General features: G+C 52.1%; 1 protein-coding gene across 3 annotated transcripts in view; it reads left to right on the forward strand.

The window, feature by feature from the left end:
* Positions 1–20,010, forward strand: part of CUL4A (cullin 4A) — a 42,986-nt gene extending 22,976 nt beyond the window's left edge. For all 3 annotated transcript variants that reach the window (XM_082701145.1, XM_082701144.1, XM_082701146.1), the window contains 12 exons: positions 325–392; positions 1,533–1,651; positions 3,917–4,109; positions 5,404–5,508; positions 5,816–5,926; positions 6,007–6,092; positions 6,492–6,599; positions 11,200–11,313; positions 12,535–12,640; positions 12,825–12,997; positions 16,717–16,869; positions 18,406–20,010. In XM_082701145.1, the coding sequence (XP_082557271.1) occupies positions 325–392; positions 1,533–1,651; positions 3,917–4,109; positions 5,404–5,508; positions 5,816–5,926; positions 6,007–6,092; positions 6,492–6,599; positions 11,200–11,313; positions 12,535–12,640; positions 12,825–12,997; positions 16,717–16,869; positions 18,406–18,501 (1,432 nt within the window). In that variant the 3' untranslated portion in view covers positions 18,502–20,010. The remainder of the gene's footprint in view (positions 1–324; positions 393–1,532; positions 1,652–3,916; positions 4,110–5,403; positions 5,509–5,815; positions 5,927–6,006; positions 6,093–6,491; positions 6,600–11,199; positions 11,314–12,534; positions 12,641–12,824; positions 12,998–16,716; positions 16,870–18,405) is intronic.
* The last annotated feature ends 466 nt before the right edge of the window (positions 20,011–20,476 follow it).

Raw genomic sequence — 20,476 nt, forward strand, 5'->3', positions numbered from 1 at the left:
CAGTGGAAGTGGGGGGAGCTAGGGTGCCTTGCGCTCAAAGGGCAGAGTCTCCTTTGGAAAACTGCCAACTGAGGGGCGCCGGGCACTTGTCTGTGTGGGTGCTGATGTCTCCTCCGCCCTGAACCCCTGTCTTTTGGTGTCAGTCGGTAGACCGTTTCTAGAAAGACTCCCGAGCCCACTGGGACGGCGGGGACATTGTTCTCGGCCGGAGGGAGTGGCTGTCGTGGAGTCCGCCTGGCTCTGGTGGAGTCCCGGGACATCTGGGGGCACAGACCTGACGTCACGCCCACGCGCCATCTCTGACACGGGTGTTTGCTCTCGCAGGAAGCCACTGATTGCTTGTGTGGAGAAGCAGCTGTTAGGAGAACATTTAACAGCAATTCTGCACAAAGGTAGGTTTTCTTAACTGTCCTGTCAGACCGAATGACTGTCCTTAATACATTAAGAAAGCAAACGACGTAGCCAGGGAAAGGACGTGTTGTGATACGACAGTCGCTGAAAGTCAGGGAGAATAACGACCATGTTGGCTCTCAAGGAAAATGAGTTCCGGGAAGTAGTGAGCGGCCTGTGGTAGAAAGCCCACGGAGGGTGCCCTTAGCCTAAGCGGCCAAGACCGACCGCAGACAGCTCGCGCTGGGTCCTCGTGTGGTGCTCGTCCTCCGTCGCCGGGCCCGTGCTCGTGGCGCTGGCCCGTGCAGAGCACCGCGGGTGTAGGCTGCTCGAACAGGCCCTTGGGTTGTCGCGGGGACTTCCTCCCCACGCCCTCTGCGTGGGTGATGCCATGTGGCTGGGGACTTGCACCAGAGTGCGCGTCTCCATCCTGGGTCTCCTGGACGAGCGAGCATGTGGCAGTGCTGACCAGGCCGTGCTCTCTCCCACCACGTCCGTCACAGTGCCCATAAGCCCGGGGGGTCGATGCCTCACAGCCACCGTGGGCTGCTGGATTGGCTCAGTCTGTGCTCCTGGCTCACTCCTGCCCTCCAGAGTGTGCTTCCTGCCCTGGGTGTCCGAGTGAGCATGGCTCTCGCGTCTCCTAGCACGTTGTGTAGTGCGTCCAAGTGCTGATTGTTACCGTTTGGAAGTCCTTGGAGCTACAGGATCTGCTTCAGGATGTTGGAGAATGTAAAGCTTAATCATGGGAAGGCCCAGAATTATAAACAGAAATTAGGAATTATAAGAAAAATGAACAATCAGCTAAAAGATGAGACATGGTGACACACACCAACCCCCCCCCTCCGCCCCGCGACAGATCCGCTCTCTGAGCGATAAACTACATGATGGGTAACATGGGGCTGATTGGGGCGCGCTGGTCAGGCCGTGGTGTGAGCAAGACCTGACGGATCAAGGAACACAGCTGCCCAGGTGCTCAGGGAACAGCCCTGCCCAACAGGGTCAGGTCCGAGCCCAGAGCCCGGCCTGCGCGCACAGAGCAGCCCCAGCCCCTGCCTTCTGCAGTGGCTGGGGTTTTCACGGTGCGCGCCGCGCGTCACTTGTGCTCACCGACTGTGCTTCTGTCTGATGTGCCGCCTCAGGGCTGGACCACCTGCTTGACGAGAACAGAGTGCCCGACCTCACTCAGATGTACCAGCTATTTAGCCGCGTGAAGGGTGGCCAGCAGGTCCTGCTGCAGCACTGGAGCGACTACATCAAGGTGCGTGGGGCCGTCTCGGCGGGGTGTGGCTGTGCCGTGGCTGTGGCTGTGCCGCACGTCGGGCGGACACTCCACCTCCAGGGTGTGTGGCACCTGGCAGAGGAGCTGGGCGGTCTGCAGGCACCATGGTTTTCGTGGGACAGCTGCATGGGTAGACAGAAGTCCTACACTTCCTTCCAGATTGCTGGCACAAACCTTTGTCGGTAAGGATGACGCCAGCAGTGCAGGCACCGCGTACAGCCAGCTGTGAGGAAGGTCTGCCTTTCGTGAGCTCCCTGAGCTCCAGGTCCAGTTCCAGCCATGATTTTCAGGGGTCACCAATTTTGTGACTCTGCTCTTTAAGCACCCCATGCCTTCGCCCATGAGAATTCTTACGCGTTTTGGTGTATCCCTTCGGTGTGTATGCCGCTTCATGTCCTAGCCCCCCAGGACTGCGATTTTCACGACACTTTGGCGTTTCTTGCCATGTTGGCGTGTGGTTACAGGACGGTGGCAGGAGGGTGCTTGTGTCGGAGGGCTCAGCGTCTGACCCTGGCCATAGGTTACACCCCCACGGCTGGGGGGGCAGGTGGAACTGGGGCAGTCTGGAGAAGGTGGGTGCGGGGTACCAGCGCTCAGACCCCAGCTGCAGTGCTGCTCTCTCTCGTTGGGCCCCATGTTAGCATCTGGGGCAGCTGGTAGGCTGTGTATGAGGGTTCTCTTCACTCTGCTGCGTGCGAACCTGTAATTATCACAAGGAAAACTTCGGTAAATAGAAGGGGTGATGGGGGGCTTTCATGCCGCTGTGTGGAACAGTCTGAAAATCGCACATCTGTGCCCACGTGGACCGCTCGGGCACACACGCACCTCCCCAGATGTGTACCGCAGCATGGGGGCTTCGCGGTCCGGGAAGTCTGCTGGAGAACGAGGGTGTGTGAGCAGCTGCAGGGAGCAGGACTGAACATGGGAGGTGCCCCTTGACAGGTGTCTGTCTAGGCCGTGCGAGTCCGTTGCTGCATGTCCATCGCGGATGAGCAGTCACAGTGACGAAACACCGGCGTGTGTCGGTCACAGGAAAGCTGACCCTGGGCAGTGCGTGTATATTATTTTTAAATGCAGTCAGAACAGAAGGGTCCAGAGCAGAAAGTCCCAGCCCTGCTGGCCGTACGGTGTCTGTCCACTATGTCTGTGACACCCAAGTGCATGTGTAGGTTGTACCAAGGCCACGTTTCCAGAAACATACGTGTTCTTCTACGAAAGGACAGGAGTCGACTGAGCACATTTTGAAGATCTCGTTGGCTGCGCTTGGTGATTCGTGAACTGGGCAGTGAGCCATCCGGCAGGTAGAAAGCAGCCCCGGATTGCTGTGCGGCCCAGCAGACTTTCATAGGCCAGGAGGGGGCCGGACAGGACCCTGCTCTGGGAAGGGCGGTTGGTGTGGCAAGGTCACCTTCCTCTGGAGGGCAGGGCTCTGTCTGGCAGAGGACCTCTCCGTGCTGGCAAGCCTGCTGATTGTTCTCGGGCTCCATTCCTCGGAGGGGAGGCAGTTCGTCCCGGTCTGCTGGCCCGCGGCTGGGCATGGGCACTGCACTTGGGGCTGCCGTCTCTGTCTTCGTAGACACATGAAGCAGGACTTGGACTCGCATGATCTGTGCTGTTGGGGTGTGCATGCCTCAGGCAGCCATTACCTGTTGGATAGGGCATGTTTGGGCTAGAGGTACAGGCTAACAGCTGAGCTCTTGCTGGCTGGCAGTGGGGGAGAAGGAGTTCTGCAGTCAGGAAGTCCCAAGTGGGTGTGTGGGGCTGATGGCGACTTCTGATTGAGGAATTCATATGTAAAAGGTTTTTTAAAAACAGTGGATACTGGGGCGCTAGGGGGGCTCAGTTGGTTAAGTGGCTGCCTTTGGCTCAGGCGGTGATCCTGGCGTCCCAGGATGGAGTCCCGCATTGGGCTCCCTGCTCAGCAGGAGTCTGCCTCTCCCTCTGCCCCTACCCCCCTCAAGCTCTCTCTCACTCTCTTAAATAAAAATAAATAAACTCTTGAAAAAAAAATAAGTAAATAAAAACTGGGCACACTAATTGATAAATTCTCCCAGAAGCAGAATTCTAACACTGAAGCATTAATTGTATATTTGCTTAGTCTTTTGAACGTGGGATGAATCTGTGAAACTTGAAATTGCTTGGTGATTAACACCAACAGTAGTTAATTTACATGAAAGTCTCATGATTGAGAGCAGAAGTGTGTTACCATTGCCTGTGGATGAGTTTGTGTATGTGTTCTTGTAGACTTTTGGGACAACAATTGTGATCAATCCTGAGAAAGACAAAGATATGGTGCAGGATCTGCTGGATTTTAAGGATCGGGTAGACCATGTGATAGAAGTGTGCTTCCAGAGGAATGAGAAGTTCATCAACCTGATGAAGGAGTCCTTTGAAACATTCATCAACAAGAGGCCAAATAAGCCCGCGGAGCTGATAGGTAGGAAAACAGCCTTCCACGCGGTTTTTAAATACAGGAAAATAAGGCGGAACTCAAGCAGATGTTTTTTTTCCCCAAATGTTTAAGCTCCTCTTAAGGAGGGGAGGTGTTACACCGCATTGGGACACTCGTTTTTAAAAACGTGTGCATTACGTTTGTATTAAGCATGTGACATTTCTGTGAGGGTGAGCACAGTAGTAATTTTGTAAAGATGAAGCTTGACGTCACAGAAGGAAGGGACAAAACTGTATTCTCTCGTGCACGTCCTGCACTAGCAGCTCCAGGGCTGTGTTTGGCAAAAACAGTGTTTGGTTCTGTCGTGATTACAGCAAGCAATTTGTGCCCAGAAACTGGGTGAGGAGGATTTGCTCGACTCCTGCGTCTCAGGGTCGTGAGGGTGACCTGACTGATCTGTGGAGCGCATTCAGCATGAAGATATACTCAGTCCCTACCTCTGTGTCCTCACATCGGGACTAAAGTAGGATAAAATCGAATGAGGTCTTAAAAGATAACATGGTTTAAGATGAAACCATTTTTAAATGATCAGTTTATTTAATTACGTTGTCATAATATAAAACATATTTCAAGATTTGTAGACCAGTCAGTGAAACTTTTTAGGTGGAGGGCAAAGAGAGAGAGAGTCAAAGCAGTGAATCAGGACTGGGCTTCCTACTACTGTTGAGAGTGTGTGATGGGAACGGAGGTTCATCATGCGGTTCTCTGCCTCTGTGAGTGTTCAGGGTATTGGATAATAAAAAATTGTTAAGAAAAAACTAATAGAAGCAGCAGCAAGAGGGGCCCCTGGCTGGCTCAGACGGTGGACCGTGCAACTCTGCATCTGGGGGTTGTGGATTCGAGCCTCACTCTGAACAGAAGGATTACGTAAGAAAATCTTAAAAAAAAAAAAAGCAACAAAAGAAATTCACAAGGCAGTTCAGTTGGGCCTTTATACCACTTTATGGATCGTGGTTTCTCCGAAGACCCATATTCAGCTCTTGGCCAAGCCCCGTCCGGTGGTTGATCCGTGCAGCACCCCTCAAAGGCAGGCCATTCCGGTTTCTGCAGTGGTGGTGTTGTGGAGCCCAGGCATGTGATTCGAGTATTTATTCTCACAGGATTTGAGAGTACTTATCTTAGAAAAGCAGATTATCTACCTTTGGTCTCTTATCAATGTCATTTTGGAAAGGTTCCAGTGCTGCCACCTGCTGTTTGTGTATGGAAGTTAACGATGTTCTTTTTCTGTAATTAGAAAGTGTATCAGTTCTTCAGATAATTTAAGCTCTTGATCTCACAGCAAAGCATGTTGATTCAAAATTGAGAGCGGGTAATAAAGAAGCCACGGATGAGGAGCTGGAGAGGATTCTTGACAAGGTCATGATCATATTCAGGTTCATCCACGGTGAGACGCGCCCCCACGTTGTGGCTGTTAACACTCAGCAGGGAGGGGAGCTTACCTGTCCAGACTTCTGTCTGGGGCCGTCTTTCCTGGCAAAGACTTGCCCGAGACATTTCCACTTTGGCACTAGCACAGGGGGTGGAGGGACAGCCGCCCATCGATGGCCGTGCACGTGCTCTCTGGGGGCAGCGCCCGGGGAGGCTTCCGAGTTAGAGCCGCAGAGCCAGCGCCTAGACGTCCCGCAGTCGGAGGGAATGTTGGCGTGTTAACTGTCTGATGTCTTATGTTGTTCTCAATTGGTTACAAATAGGGAAAGATGTCTTTGAAGCATTTTATAAAAAGGATTTGGCAAAAAGACTTCTTGTTGGGAAAAGTGCCTCAGTAGATGCTGAGAAATCAATGCTGTCCAAGCTAAAGCATGGTAAGTGTGGGGCCAGGCCCGTCTGCCGCGGCGCCGCGCCCCGTGCCCGGTGCCACTCACGCCCTCTGCTTGTGCCCCAGAGTGCGGCGCCGCTTTCACCAGCAAGCTGGAAGGCATGTTCAAGGACATGGAGCTCTCCAAGGACATCATGGTCCAGTTTAAGCAGGCAAGCTCTATTTTCGTTCAAGTAGAACAGCCGTGCGTAAGCAGTCCCATTCACGTTGTGTCAGGCCCGCGGCCTTCAGAACGACACCTCGTGTCTCACGCGTGTGAGTCACTTAAATTCAAAATGGAAAAGAAGAATAATCCCTAAAAATTCATAAACAAAAATATGACTTAAACAAGTGCAATAGCATCCCGTGTTGGTAACGTAACCAGAAAAGCAGGAAAAATATCCCAAGTGACTTTGGAACAAGTGTTCTGTGGCTTCAGTGGAATGTGTCCTTAGGACTAAATACAAACGCGTGTTGAGCTGTATTTTGAAAATTACACCGTTTACCTTTTCACGAACTCGTTGTTTTTGATGATATTCTACAATACTTACTTTATCTTGTTTTGTTTTCAGTACATGCAGAACCAGAGCGAGCCAGGCTCCATAGATCTGACCGTGAACATACTTACGATGGGCTACTGGCCAACGTACACGCCCATGGAGGTGCATTTAACGCCAGAGGCGAGTGTCTGAGAGAGTGTCTGCCCTGTGTTCGTACGTACATCAGCGCCACCAAACCGCCATAGACATCCTGCACGTCAGCCAGGCTCAGACGTGTTGTCTATCACCAGATACCAAATGAGAGGATTTTTAAATCGTGCCCTCAAAGATCCAGTGTCCTTGTAGTCTCTGGAAAGCAGCGATGCTCAGGGACGGCCTGTGTCCCTGTCCGGCTCCTTCTGTCCCTGCCCCCCCCCCCCCCGAGTCCCCTGGCTGACCGGGGAGAAGGCAGCAGCCAGGCGCTAGGAGGCAGTACTTGCTGGTTGTCCTTCGTCCCGGGGTCAACACGGCGGGTCTCGTGGGCACCACTGCTCAGGGATCTGTAGGTTAGCCACAGCTGCGGTCCTGCTGGGGATTTGCAGGTAGGAAGGAGGGTCCTGAGCTCGGGTACTTAAAGTCGGCCCCGTTAATTATTAATACCAGGTGACAGGGAAGAGGGCTGCTTCTGGTGTGTCTCCGGGAGTAAAAAGAGCAGGGACGAGGACCTTCTGGAAAGGCCCAAAAAGGCATGGAGTTGTGGGAGCTGGGAGCCCTGGTTGGGAACAGTCCCTGTGAAGGCTGCTTGTGTTATTTCCAAGACCATGTCTTCCAGGATTTTCTTGTTTCTCACCCTACTGGTTGCCTTTGTTTTAGTTTGTTTTTAATTAATTGTTGAAGTACTGGTGTCGCACCAGTTTACACAGTCTTCTGCCCGTCCTCTGCCTCTGCTGTAGACACTGACGGTCCCAGAGCCCTTCAGCTCCCTTCTCAGCCCGCGCAGGCACTCGGACTCTAGCCTGTGCGTCCTTGAGCCTGGGCACACTTGGACCTCCCGGGCTCCGCACCCCAGATGGCTCTCATCCCCGCCCTGTGGGGAGTGCGACTGTGTCTACAGGTGCAGAGGCTGTGTCCAAAGCTGCTTGTAGGTGCCACGCACCCCCTGCCTCCCCAGCTCCCACATTTTCCGGGGCCTCTGTGTGTCATACCCCAAACGGAGCCCCGTGCAACAAACCTCGCTTCCCCTCACCCCTCACTGTGCAGCAGGCCGGCTGGGGGGGTCCACCAGGCTGTGCCTCTTGGGATGCTGCCGAGTTTTTTGCTTCTTATTTTGAGGTAAGTGAAGATTTGGACGGACTTTGCAAGAATAGTTCGAAAGGTCCCCAGAAGTGACTTCCCGTGTCTCCAGCCCTGCCGCCGGCGCTCCTTCTCTCTACGTGGAAGTGCGGCACGCTCCTGCCCGTGCGAGAAATGGGCTCCTGCCCCTAATACCTCGGTGGGCGCGTTGCCGGGTCAGACCCCTGATTCTGCTCTAGTGATTGTCCCGTGGGGAGCCCTGTCCTGTTTTGTCCAGACCCCGCCCAGTTAGCTGCCTCCCTCCTCCGTCACCCCTGCACCATCATCTTTCTTTCCTGAGGCTCCCGTTCTCTTGAATTGTCTCTGTGTGGCGTGTGATGCGATTCCGGCCATGCTTGTTCAGCCAGAATCGCACCCGGGTTTGCTCGGCGCTATGACAGGAGGCCTCTGCTGTCCGTTGACCCCCCCGTCTGTCGGTGGTGGTTCACGTTGTCATTGGGTTACGGTGTTCGCTGGTGTCTTGACTGATTAGTATGTTTCCTTTTGTAATTTTGAAAATGTGGGGGAAGATGATACTCTTCTTTCCCCACAGACTCTCCTGCTGGGCAGTTCCTGCCTGAGGCCACTTTCACCTTGACGAGCAGTGGCTTTCTCAGTCTTTATTTGTACGAACTCACGGACCCCTGGTTACTTGCCTCGACGTTCACGCTGGCCCGCGTCTGGCTGGCTCTCTTCCAGGCCCTTTGTCCTTCTACACGCTTGTGTGTTTTTTTCAGTACTTCTTCGTTTCCTAGCAAAAGATGTTTGAGGCTGGCCATACTCTGCCTTTTTAGAAAATACGCCTACAATATGAATGAAATAACTCAGTTGGAGGTGACGTGTACCTACAGTTTAGGGCTTTAAGCTGTGCAGTTGGGAGGCACCTTCTAGTTCACTGCGGACAGAGCCTGCAGCCGTCACGCTCCCTCCCGCCCCACCCCCCTGCCCAGACTCGGCACCCACCAGCCCTCCATCTCTGGGTCTCCTGTTCTGGAACTAACATCCGTGGAACCTCACGTTGTGGCCTTTGTGTCGGGCTGCTTCCTCTTGGCTTCCTGTTTCAAGACCCGTCCGTGCTGCAGCTCGCATCAAGCCTCCTTCCTTTTTAGGGCTGAGTGATACTCCGGGTGTTATAGACCACGTATCGTCCATCCATCTGTCCGTCCGTCCACGGATACTTGAGTCGCTTTTGGCTTTTGGCCTCTGCAGGTGTCGCGGCTGTGACGGGCGTGGAAATACAGGGTCCCTCCTTTCAGTTCATTTGCTGTTCACGCCTAGGAGCAGAAGTGCTGGCGTGCGTGAAGGCCCTCATCCCCCAGTTTCTGCAGCGGCTCCTGCTCCGCTCGCACTCCTGGCGGAGGCACACGGGCCTCCGGCGTCTCCACATCCGTGTCCACATTCGTCATTTAGCTGCCGTAGCGGCAGAGAAGCAGTGTCTCGTTTTGGTTTGTTCTGCTTCTCCCTAATGAATAACGAAACTGTTCAGTGTCATTTCCCGTGCTCATTGGCCACTGTCGCTCTTGGAAGAACCCTCTGTGCGAGTCCTTTGCCTGTCTTGACACTGTGTAACCTGCCTTCCTGTTGCTAAATCGCCAGAGTTCTCTATGTATTTGGACACTGCGTCTTTTATCGGGTGTGCAATTTGCAGATATCTTCTCCCATTGTGTAAGCTGTCTTTTTCCTTTTTTAATAGTGATTTTTGCACAGAATTTTAGAATTTTGGTAGAGTCTGATCTGTTTTTCTGTTGTTACTTTTTGGTGTCCTGTCTAAGAACTATGGCCAGCCCAGGGTCATGGAAATGCACTCGTATGTTTTCTTCTGAGGCCTTTGTGGTTGGTTGTAGCTCCCACATGTAGGTCTCTGGTCCATTTTGATCCTGGGGCTGTAACCGGCGCACAGTAGTCACCCAGAATTAGCCGCTAGCCTCTCACTCTTCTTACTGCTGCCGGGAGTTAATCTCCGGGAAAACGTTTGTAAGAAGCGTGTCACTGGACTGGCTTATTTTGTTTGGGGGTCGTACGGTATCAGATGCATGTTCTCAGAGTCGCTGCCTTTCAGATACATACTAGAAAGCTTAGAAACGAAATGACAGTCACGTTTGGGATTTGACGTTGACGATAGGTAATGGGTTTGGGTGATAGTTTCGAAGCGTGAGGACAGGTTTGCCGCGTGGGTACGAAGCCGGTGGGCGTCGTGTCTTGGAGGGAACGCACAGGAGGAGTGCAGGTGGAGTCGGTTCACTCCCTCATACCTGCTGCACGGCAGTGCGGCCCTGCCCCTGGGCTCCCTGTCCAGTCGTTGTGACTGCTGCCAGAGGCAAGAGCAGCCAGAGAAGACCCGTGAGGAAGGCGTTCTCACAGGTGAGGGGCGTGGTGGTGGGTTCCCCCTGGAAGCCCGAGGGGGCATGGCGTGGTGCACCGAGTCAAGTGGAGGAGGCCAGGAGAGGCCAGTGCAGTCAGCGGTTCAGATGGAGGGACCTTGGCTAGCCTCGGGGGGGTTTCACTCTTGCTCCTTGGAACTTGGAAGCAGCCAAGGACACTGACAATGGAATGAGCCAAGTGGCTGACACGGAGGGCCAGAAACTGACAGTGCCCCGGGAGCCGGGGTGCGCGGGAGACCAACCGAGGAAGGCTCCGAAGGACGGACGTGAGACAGACACGGAGGTCTAAGCGACGAGTGTCATGGAGGGCAGGGGCGGCCGCCGTCTGCCGTCCGTGCAGAGCTGTTAGTCAGGGTCATCCGCTAGTTGCAGCCTGAAGCAGCACTCGGCTGTCCTGGGCAGAGTGGGGCACATCCAGGGACCCGAGCACAGAGAGGGCGGGGGGGCGTCTGGCACCTCAGAAAGCACGTGTGGAAACGCTGTCGGGGACATAAGAGAGCTTGTCTGTTAGGAAGAGTGGGGTGCCGGGGTGTAGACCGCACGGACCCCTGGACAAGGAGGAGGGGCTCAGGAGCTTGGAAGCAGGGTCACAGCGGTAAAGAACTGGGAGAATGTCTGGAAGGTGCGAGGAAATCCCCGAAAGTAAGGACAGAAACAGACGCAGGCTGCGCAAGCAGGCTCCCCGCCTCTCCCAGCCCTGCCCTGCAGGGGGGGGGGGGGGCGGAGCACCAGGAGCTGGTGCGGCCGGGGCCTGTGGCCAGCGTCTCTGCGGCTGTTGCCAGTGGTGCTGACGGTCTCTGCCACGGGCTGGGGGAGCCCAGTGTGCAGTGTGGGCGCTGCCGAGTGCGGCCTGTGCGCCCATCAGGTACCACTTCCGGCAGCATCGCAGGCAGGAGGAGACCCTGGTGTGCCGGACGGCGCACAGCTGCAAGCGCCGTAGGTGAGCCCGGAACCACGGCGGTCAGAATACAGAGCTGATCTTTCTCTTCCGCTGAGAAAACCTGTAAAAACTCTGTGAATTGCACAGGACGTGGTCTTCGATGGCGGTGTTACTGTGATTACATGTGTTGTTTTCCTGCACTTGGCAGATGGTTAAACTTCAGGAAGTATTTAAGACGTTTTATCTCGGAAAGCACAGTGGTCGGAAACTTCAGTGGCAGACGACACTGGGACATGCTGTTCTCAAAGCAGAGTTTAAGGAAGTAAGTTCTTTGTCTGGTTCACTTATTTTTTATAAACATGTTATTAGCATTTTTCAAATTGTGGTTGAGCTTCAGTAACAAACAAAAGGTCAGTATAACAGCACTGGCTTTTCTGGGTCAATAGAATGAAATACTTGAAGGGTTAATTCTCTAACCAATAAACGTCAATAAGAGATCAATAAAGATAGAAAAGCGTTCACCTAACTGAAAAAGGAGCCAAGGGCAGCTGGCCGGGCGGCGCGCGGACCAGAACCGGCACAGCAGAGAAGCGGGCACGGCCTCTGCGAAGATGACACGCAAGTCCGCGAAGCAGCCTTTGCTTTACAAAGAGCAAAGGATAGAGGTGGCTCGTGAAAGCAAGGCCAAGAAAACCGAGTTCGATGAAAATAAGTTCTACTTCTCTGCAAGTGAAAGGGCCATGTATTAAAATGCAGTAAAATACCACATTTTAAGTGCAGAATTGATCAAGGCTAAAACTTCAAGGAGCAGCACCTCTCACTAGTGGGAGCGTGGGAGCGTTTGGGAGGGCCGTTGGCAGCGCCTCTCCAGCCTCTGACGTCACAGGCCTTGTCACAGTAGTGCCGGTTCTGGAAATTCCTCTTAACAGGACGTTTGCACAGAGCAGGGAATAAGCCTGTCTGTTTCAGTGCTAGTAGTAAAGGGAACGCAATAGGAGAGGAAAGTGCATACCATGATGACAGAAGCGGTCACAAAACGGTGCCTTCATGTTACTGGGTGACTTCAGTTCTGTAAATAAGATTTGATGGAATACACTAAGCAAAGACTTGACAAAATTTCTGCTTTGTTGCTGTTACAACGTACTAATGCATTGTATCCTGCAGATGAGGCAAACATATGTACACGACGTGTAAATCACACATACCCTGACCTGCCTCTGCACAGCTGCCCCTCCCCCACAGCCCTGCAGCTTTCCTCCGCATGGAGCTCCCTGCGTGCGTGCTCAGCGTGCGTGCTCAGCGTGTGCGTGTGCGTGCTGGCCTCTGCCGTGGGGACTTGGTGAACAGAAGTGGGAGATGCTGTGAGGTCCAAGGCCCAGCTTCTCTTTATTCTCGTATAGTCCGTTGCTGCTGCTTATTTGGTGGCTGGTCAGTAGTCCCCTAGCCCCACACCCCACACAGTTTGAGAGAGAAAAGGAACCTTTTCAGCTTTTCCATAGACTGTGCGGACCACTCCCCACACGCCGTGCCCGTCTTCTTTCAGGGAAAGAAGGAGTTCCAAGTGTCCCTCTTCCAGACGCTGGTGCTTCTCATGTTCAACGAAGGGGATGCGTTCAGCTTTGAAGAAATAAAAATGGCCACGGGGATAGGTAAGAGTCCTGCTGTCTGGATGAACGCGTGGTTTCTGCATGTCCTTGTTGTGAAAACCTGTGTTCGTGTCAGAGAGGATGTGGGCTCGGGCTCTGCTGGCCACACGGAGAGCGCAGCTCCTTCGCTCTTGCTGAGTCTCCTTCCCTTTGATGGCGGCCGCTGCCTGGTTTTCTCCCCATGCAGAGGACAGTGAGCTGCGAAGGACGTTACAGTCCCTGGCCTGTGGCAAAGCCCGAGTTCTGGTTAAGAGTCCGAAAGGCAAGGAGGTGGAAGACGGGGACACGTTCACGTTCAACGGGGAGTTCAAGCACAAGTTGTTCCGGATAAAGATCAACCAGATCCAGATGAAGGAGACCGTACGTACGAACTTCCTCGCGGGGGCCCCGGTGCCCACGGTCCTGGTCGTGCGCCCTGGTGTGGCACCGGTTCACTTGGTGTTCGTGGTCGGGCTGGACGGGAGACAAGCGCGTGTAGAGTGCGGTAACAGATCCTCCCGGGCGGAGTCTGTCAGCGTCACAGATCGTCCCGGGCGGAGTCTGTCAGCGTCGAGAGCTCGTGTCCAAAACCCCATCGCTTGCCTTATCTGCGCCCAGCGCCCTTCAGCCTTGGCCTCGGCCAGGGCCTGGGGAGGAAGTGCGGAGGGTCGTGGGTGTCACAGGCCCACTGATGTGGTGGCTGCGGTCTGTGCAGGGGCAGCGTCTGCAGCTTTGATGAGACACCAGCTGTCTCATGTCCGGAGCAGGGTCTGCGCCGCTGCCCTCGGGCCCTTCCTGACGCGGTCGCCCTCACGCCCCTGGGCTGCTGTCACGCACGCAGGCCAGGAAGGCAGCGGCGCCCCTGCTTCCCACGTACACAACGGGGTGTCCAGCTGGTCCCCGGGCGTGTGTGTGAGCGGAGTGGCCTTGTGAAGGTGCGAGGTCGCCTCAGACAGTGTCAGGACAGCTTCCGTTGGTCTCAGGGGCTTCCCAGGTGGAGACACTGACTGTGTCACCTGCCCGCGGGTGTCCAGGTAGGGCCCAGTTGGAAGTTGAGATCACACAGAAACGCGAGAGGCCAGTAAACTATATGAAAGATACTCATTCTCATCAGTAATTGTTTTTAATTGGAATTTATTCCACTTTTCATCTGTCAATGTAGGAAGTGTTTAAAAGTTTGATAATATCCAGAGTTGGCAAGTATGTGAGAAAACAGGCATTCTCTTTATGTTTTTGTCTTGAAAGATGCTTTTAGTGGGCAACTTGACATACTTGTTAAAGATTTAAATGCATATGTCCTTTGATCCATCTTTTTTAATATTAGGGATTTCTGATAGAGTAGAAGGTGCACCGTGTTAGAGTGCAGATCTCAAAGTGGAGCTGTCCTCCGGCTCCCCATGAAACAACCTCTCCTGCCGCTTCGGCTTGCACTGGTGCAGCTTTCTCCAGTGCTGTAAATAGATCAGCTTTGTTCTAATGGGATCACTCTGTGTATGCCATTGGTATGTAGCATTTTGTGACCCATTTTTACTCTTTACTGTGGGCTTCTTGCCGTGTCAGGACTTGGGTTTTCACGGAAGCAGATCAGTTGGTTGTGTGAATCTGTGGGAGCGTGACAAAGCCGTGTTGAAAGGCATTTAAGCTCCTTCCGTCTCTACGGGAAATGACGTTCCATGAGACATCCTGGCACAGAGACTCCTCTGCGCCTGTTTGTTTCTTCAGTCTAAAGCCATTGTCCTGCGGAGCGCCTGGGTGGCTCCGTGGGTTAAGCCTCTGCCTTCGGCTCGGGTCACGATCTCAGGGTCCTGGGATGGAGCCCCGCATCGGGCTCTCTGCTCAGCGGGAGCCTACTTCCTCCCTTCCACTCCCCCTGCTTGTGCTCCCTCTCTCGCTGTCTCTCTCTGTCCAATAAGTAAACTTTTAAAATCTAAGAAAATAAAATAATAAAACAAAATTGTCCCTGTTGAATTACAGGGTCAAAGAATGTGTACTTTTGTTAGTTTGACCAGCCTTTGCCGAACGGAAGGACTTGCACCAGATTCCAGTGTCCAGCGTCGCGGAGGCCGGCTTCCCTCCACCTGCCTTTGCCCACCCTGCTGGCCGGCCGCCTTAGCTGGAACTGGAGCGTCTCTATGCCACTTCATAGCTTGTGCACATTCCGTAGTCTTTCTGATCCCCAAGTCTTCATCTTTTAAAGTAGACCTAATACGACCACAGGCTGTGTGAATTAGCGCGGTATTGACAAAGCCTCCTGGCTGAGCACCTGTCAGCGTTTGTCGCTGCGGCCGTTTCATGGTGAGCCGTTGGCTTTTGTGTCTACTTAATCCCTTGTTCACGTCACTGGCACGTTTGCTGGCGTATTTGTTCTCACTAGGAAATGTTCGTGTGTATTAAAGAGACTGACCCTTTATCATTTGTGACACTTTTGTCTTCTGAGATTTTTTTCCCCCCACATCGTAGTTTTTAAGTTCTTAAGTATAGTCTTTGCTTTCATGGTCTCAGGCCTGGGGGTCGTGCCTAGGAACAAAGCCCTTCCTTTACCCCAACATTTAAAAAATAGTTACTTGTATTTTTCTGGTAGTTTTTACATTTAAGTTTTTCTTTGGGCAATGTAGAAATTACTTTAATATCAAAAAGCAATCTAACTACTTTTCCTGTTCTAAAACTATGGATTGAAACTACAATTCTTTGACGACTTATTTGAATTGTCCCCTTTATTTATTAAGTTTACATATTATGGGTCAGTTTCTCAATTGTGTCTGCGACATTGATTGATCTGTTTTAAGACCAGCACTCAAAATTCTTTAAATGAATGTGTCTGTTCCTATAAACCTATTCTCCCAGGGAGCTTGAGAGTAATTTTACTTTGTCTTAGCCCTCTGAATAAGAACACGGACATTTTTTAATCAGTGCATTACATTAAAATTTCCAGTTTTCGTTTTTATCATACTAAGTCTGATTTATATCTGTGTTTGTATATATATGGATATAAATCACTTCTCTTCATGGGATTTTTCTACAAATACCAAGCACCTTCTCTGGGCCAGGTCCTCTGTGAAGCACCGAGAATTCATCTGTTAACAATAACACATTCTTACCAAGTGTCTGTCTCGGGGAACTTTGAGCCAACAGGTGCTAGATGATTACGTTCCAATGAGCTTGTTAGACTTTAGGTCAGAGTCATGACTGAGAAGTCCAGGAAGGCCGGTCTAATCCCGAGGGTCAGGGAAGGCTTTCCTGCCAAAGGCAGAGCCGAGCTGGATGAGGCCTGGAGAGGCAGGTCACACCCATGAAGGCCGGGGGAGGCACCGAGGGCTGCAGGCAGGCAGGGCCCGTGCAGCGCTGACCCTCGCGCTGGTGCACCTTCTGCGCGCACGTGTCCGTGAGCACCGTTGTCTTCGCGTCTGTATCTGGTTTCCGGCCCCTTTACAGAATTCTCATGGTCTTCGGTCGTTCTTCAGTTGATTTTCTTGGGTGTTTGGGTTTATAGCTCATCTACAAAGAATTATTATGTGTCTGCTCCTCTTCAGTAAAGTTCTCTTAGTGCATAGCTAGAGCCTCTGAAATAACTTTCTGTTTTATTTTTAATTAACTTATAATGTATTATTGGCCCCAGGGGTACAGGTCTGTGACTCGTCAGGCTTACACCCTTCACAGCACTCACCATAGCCACACACCCTCCCCAGTGTCCATCACCCAACTTTTTATCCTGTTCAGGTTTTGTTTTTTTTTTTTAATTGTTCCTTATATGTTAACATGTGTTTTAGATCAAGAAGATGTTCAGTTTCAGTAGTGGGTTTCCGGATGATGAGCAAAGCTGACATTTCTGGAGCGATCTCTGATAGTTGTTGTGCTGTTTTTACTGTGCTACTGGATCTAATCCAGAATATGTAGGATTTATATAGTGTTTTGTAGCTTTTTTGTGAGGGAAATATAACTTTATTTTTGAAGGTCTGGTACTGAAGTCGTCTTGTCCTTGGGAAGCTAGGTTTTGCTAGTGTAACAACAGGATTTACCCAAAGGTTGGCCTTTCTTTGCATCAGAAGTTTCTCCTCCAACTCCACACTCTGAACTAACCCGTCGTGTGTCCGCGTGTGCAGGTGGAGGAGCAGGTCAGCACCACGGAGCGCGTGTTCCAGGACAGACAGTATCAGATTGACGCGGCTATCGTCAGGATAATGAAGATGAGAAAGACTCTTGGTCATAACCTTCTAGTTTCTGAATTGTACAATCAGCTGAAATTTCCAGTAAAGGTAAGTGGATATTATCTTAATGAAAAGTATCGTGTCGTGCTGAACATTGGAAAGACGTGTTCCGTTCTTAACACCATAGACTCCTTTGTCCCTCGTCACGGGGCCTCGTTTCTGCACAGGCCCACCTGTGCGTCCACCAAGTGTCGAAAAACCGGCAGGTGAGGACAGCAGAGTCTTTATCCCAAATGCTGTCCGTCACCGTCGCAGGAATGAGAGGTCGCTAACACTCGCCCTTGCAGGGATGTTGTACTTGCTGGGGAGGGGAGGCCTGTGGCGCAGCTCCAGACGGTGTCTCTCAGTAGGAGTGTGGCTCTCCAGATTATGCCCAGGGAGATCCCACAGACAGCTCATTTACTCAGCAGCGACAAGCACCAGAGCGTTTCTGTTTTGATAATATCTTCTTGTTTCTGTGCGTAAGAAAGTCGACCCTGAACCCTTCTGTCCGTGCACGTGTCCAGCCTGGGCGTATGTGTGGTCCCAGCGGATAGGGAAGCATTAAGGAAAACTTGAAAGCGTGAGCCTCCACCTGGAGAGGTATGAGATCCTCCCGAGACCTGGCTTTCCGGTGCCTGCGCCTAGCCGGCCCCGTGTTCCTCAGGGGTGGAGGCTCCCTGATCCCGTGCCATCTGGTCTGGTACAGGGGCAGCCGACTCTGTCCTCTCCGAGGGGCCCAGTTAGATGGCTCAGTGAGCAGACGCCGACGCGGCTGCAGGGGTCTCCCCGGGCGGGCACAGGGCTGCTGTGCACACGGGAGATGGCACATTCTCCACGGTCACGAGACCCTGCTGCGGGCGCGGTCCTTTCCTGCCTCTAGCTGTGCGGGGCTTCAGTTCCGCTTTGCAGATGAGAGACCCACAGTTAAAGGACTGAACGGGGGGCGAGGTGTGTGGCGGCCCCTTGTCTTCTGAATGTACGATCTGTTGCTGAACAGGTGGCCAGGCCTTGGATAGGGACTGTGTGCCCTTGCACAGGGGAAGCTGGTGCGTATGTGTCACAGGTGTGCTTCCTGCCACAGCAGGGCCGGGGGCGCCCTTCCCAGGCAGCCTTGCCACAAAGCCCATAGTCTGCTTTCAGCACGGGAGCACTCGCAGTCTGGGGCACCCCCCTGCCCAAGCATAGATCGCCAGGACGCGCTCGCACAGCACGGGACTTAGGGAGACACATCTTCACAAAGGATGAAGATGCCGTCGGATTTCCCGTCAAACAAATGCAACGTGTGGCCCCCAGAGTGGGGCTGCCGTGCTTGGGAGTCCGTGAGTGCTGGCCGAGAACGCAGTCCCCCTTGACCCCTCAGGGCCTGCTCTGACCATTCACAGGGGAGCACTTGGATCGAGGGAGAATGTTAGCACTGTCTTTGAAGTGCAGGGACTTCCACTGGGTTCATTTGTAATTGGCTTTTAATGGTTGTTGACGTATGGATACGTACATCTCCTATAATCATGCACACGCTTGTAACCATGTGCTTCTTGCATACGTTCTGTTCCCTTTGTAAATTTAATGCTGCTACAATGGAGGCATTTTGCTTTTCTTTTTCAGCCTGGAGATTTGAAAAAGAGAATTGAATCTCTTATAGACAGAGACTATATGGAGAGAGACAAGGACAATCCGAATCAGTACCACTATGTGGCCTGACGTGTTTTTGTCTCAGCAAGACACTAGAATGTACCTTCAGAGCAGTGACGCACCACCGTGCTGTTTCCAGGACTTCTGACATGGAGCCAGCACGGAGACTCTGGGATTAGAAGGAAAAGAGATGATTCTTGGGTCGCCCTTTACGAAGTTCATGGGTTTGCAAACGACATATGTAACTTTCCCTCCAGTTCTCCTCTTACTCTCTCGGTGTGCAGATCGTTTCTGTTGCTCGGTTGCAGGTTGACTTGCGATTGGACGAGAAGATGTTGGTTAGAAGAGTTTCCTTTGTGAGATGTTGCTCTTGTGGCAGGAAGCTGAAGGTTTGGTTTGGCCTGTGTGTGCGTGTGTGTGTGTGTGTATGTGATTATGAATGCACAGCGGCAGAGACCCTGCGGGCTGCATTTGCGGGCTGCAGGGGGCTCAGGCGGACTCCCGAAGGCAGGCTCTCGCAGTCGACAGGACGCCCAGTTAGAAGCGAGAGCCCTGCGCGGGCGAGCGTGAGGAGGAAGCGGTCGGAGGAAGCGGTCGGCGTCAGACACCGGCTCGCCCGTCACGCAGCCCAAACTGGCATCTGTTTGTTTCCTGTATTTTCCACACGTTTTCGCTCTCATGACTGAGCAGAGCGAGGTTCCCAGTGAGACCTCTCTCGTGTGCCAGGACAGCGCCGGGCCGGCGTGCCTGCCGCGGGAGCCCGCGCGCGTCTTTGCTCTTCTTCCACGGAGTTGTTGTGAATTTTCTGTTCAAGGGCTTGGGGGACGTTGTGCTTGTGTGTGTACAGATTGCGTCGAGCAGCCCCTGTTTTTGCGTCGGGGGAGCTGCTGTTTGATTTAATTGCTCGAATAAAGTTTGGTTTCACAGCCCTGCACGGGGACAGCCGTTGCGCTCTGTGCTGGGGCCACTGTAAAAAGTTTTCTAGGAGACTTCAATCTTGCTGTTGTGAAGCAGAGGTTATTTTGTCAAAAGATTAAAAGGATTTTGTTGGCACCTTGGTTTCACGTTGTGTGTATATAGGTGAGGCTGAGCAGGGGCAGGGGTGTTAGTGCCGTAACTGTAACAAAGATACTTTTCTGGTAACATTTAAAAGTACTTTATATTTTACATAATAGCATGTTTCATTTTGATTAAAAGCTACCAAAGGAATTTTGATCATGGTATAAGTGTTTAAAGCAATATTTTCTGGGATATACCAAGTTTATATAATTTAATTTTGTGCTAAATTATTAAAATTCTCTCCCTTTTTGAAACATGCGTGTTTAAAATTCGACATCTTATGGGTTTCCATGTGAAAATCTTCACTCTTGAAGTATTATTTCTATATTTGTAAATTTTCATTTGTCTGTTCTATACTACATGGTCTGTAAGAGACCAAATAGATTTCTACTTCTTAAATTTTACGTTCATTGTCTCTAGAAATTGTTAATCTTGTAATTTAATGTAGACTTAACTCTGAATAAAATTAGTTTAATTGGCCTTAAAATTACATTAATAAAACTTGTGGTATGCAAACGACACATTCTCCTGTTAAGCAACTCAAAGTCCACGTCCAGGACGGTGGACAGAGAAACACGGAAGTGGGTAGACGGGGCGGCCCTCTCAGGAGTGGAGCTGACCTGTCCGCTCACGAATCAGGGTTGGCGAGGGTGTTGTTGCAGTGAAAAGCCAATGCGGCCCAGCAAAGGGTGTTTGGGAAGGCGGGGGGTGGGGGGCAGGAGCCACAAAACTGGAGAGGTGGTGAGCCCAGAAAATCTGAGAGAACCAGAGAAAAATCGGTGACCAAGAAAAGAACAAGTTTTTATCAGAACACACAACTAGCAGGAAAGCCAAGATATAACGGAAAGGCATGTTTTCAGTAGCCTCAGAACGATGATGAAATTTCTGGTGGCAAACAGGGAAATGGAAAAGCGTGTTTAAATGACGTGGGAGCAGAGAGAAAGCCTGAAGAAGGGGCCAGAGGCTGCTCTCACATTGTCTGTGC

The sequence above is a fragment of the Mustela nivalis genome, assembly GCF_964662115.1.
Source record: "Mustela nivalis genome assembly, chromosome: 15".
NCBI lineage: Eukaryota > Metazoa > Chordata > Mammalia > Carnivora > Mustelidae > Mustela > Mustela nivalis.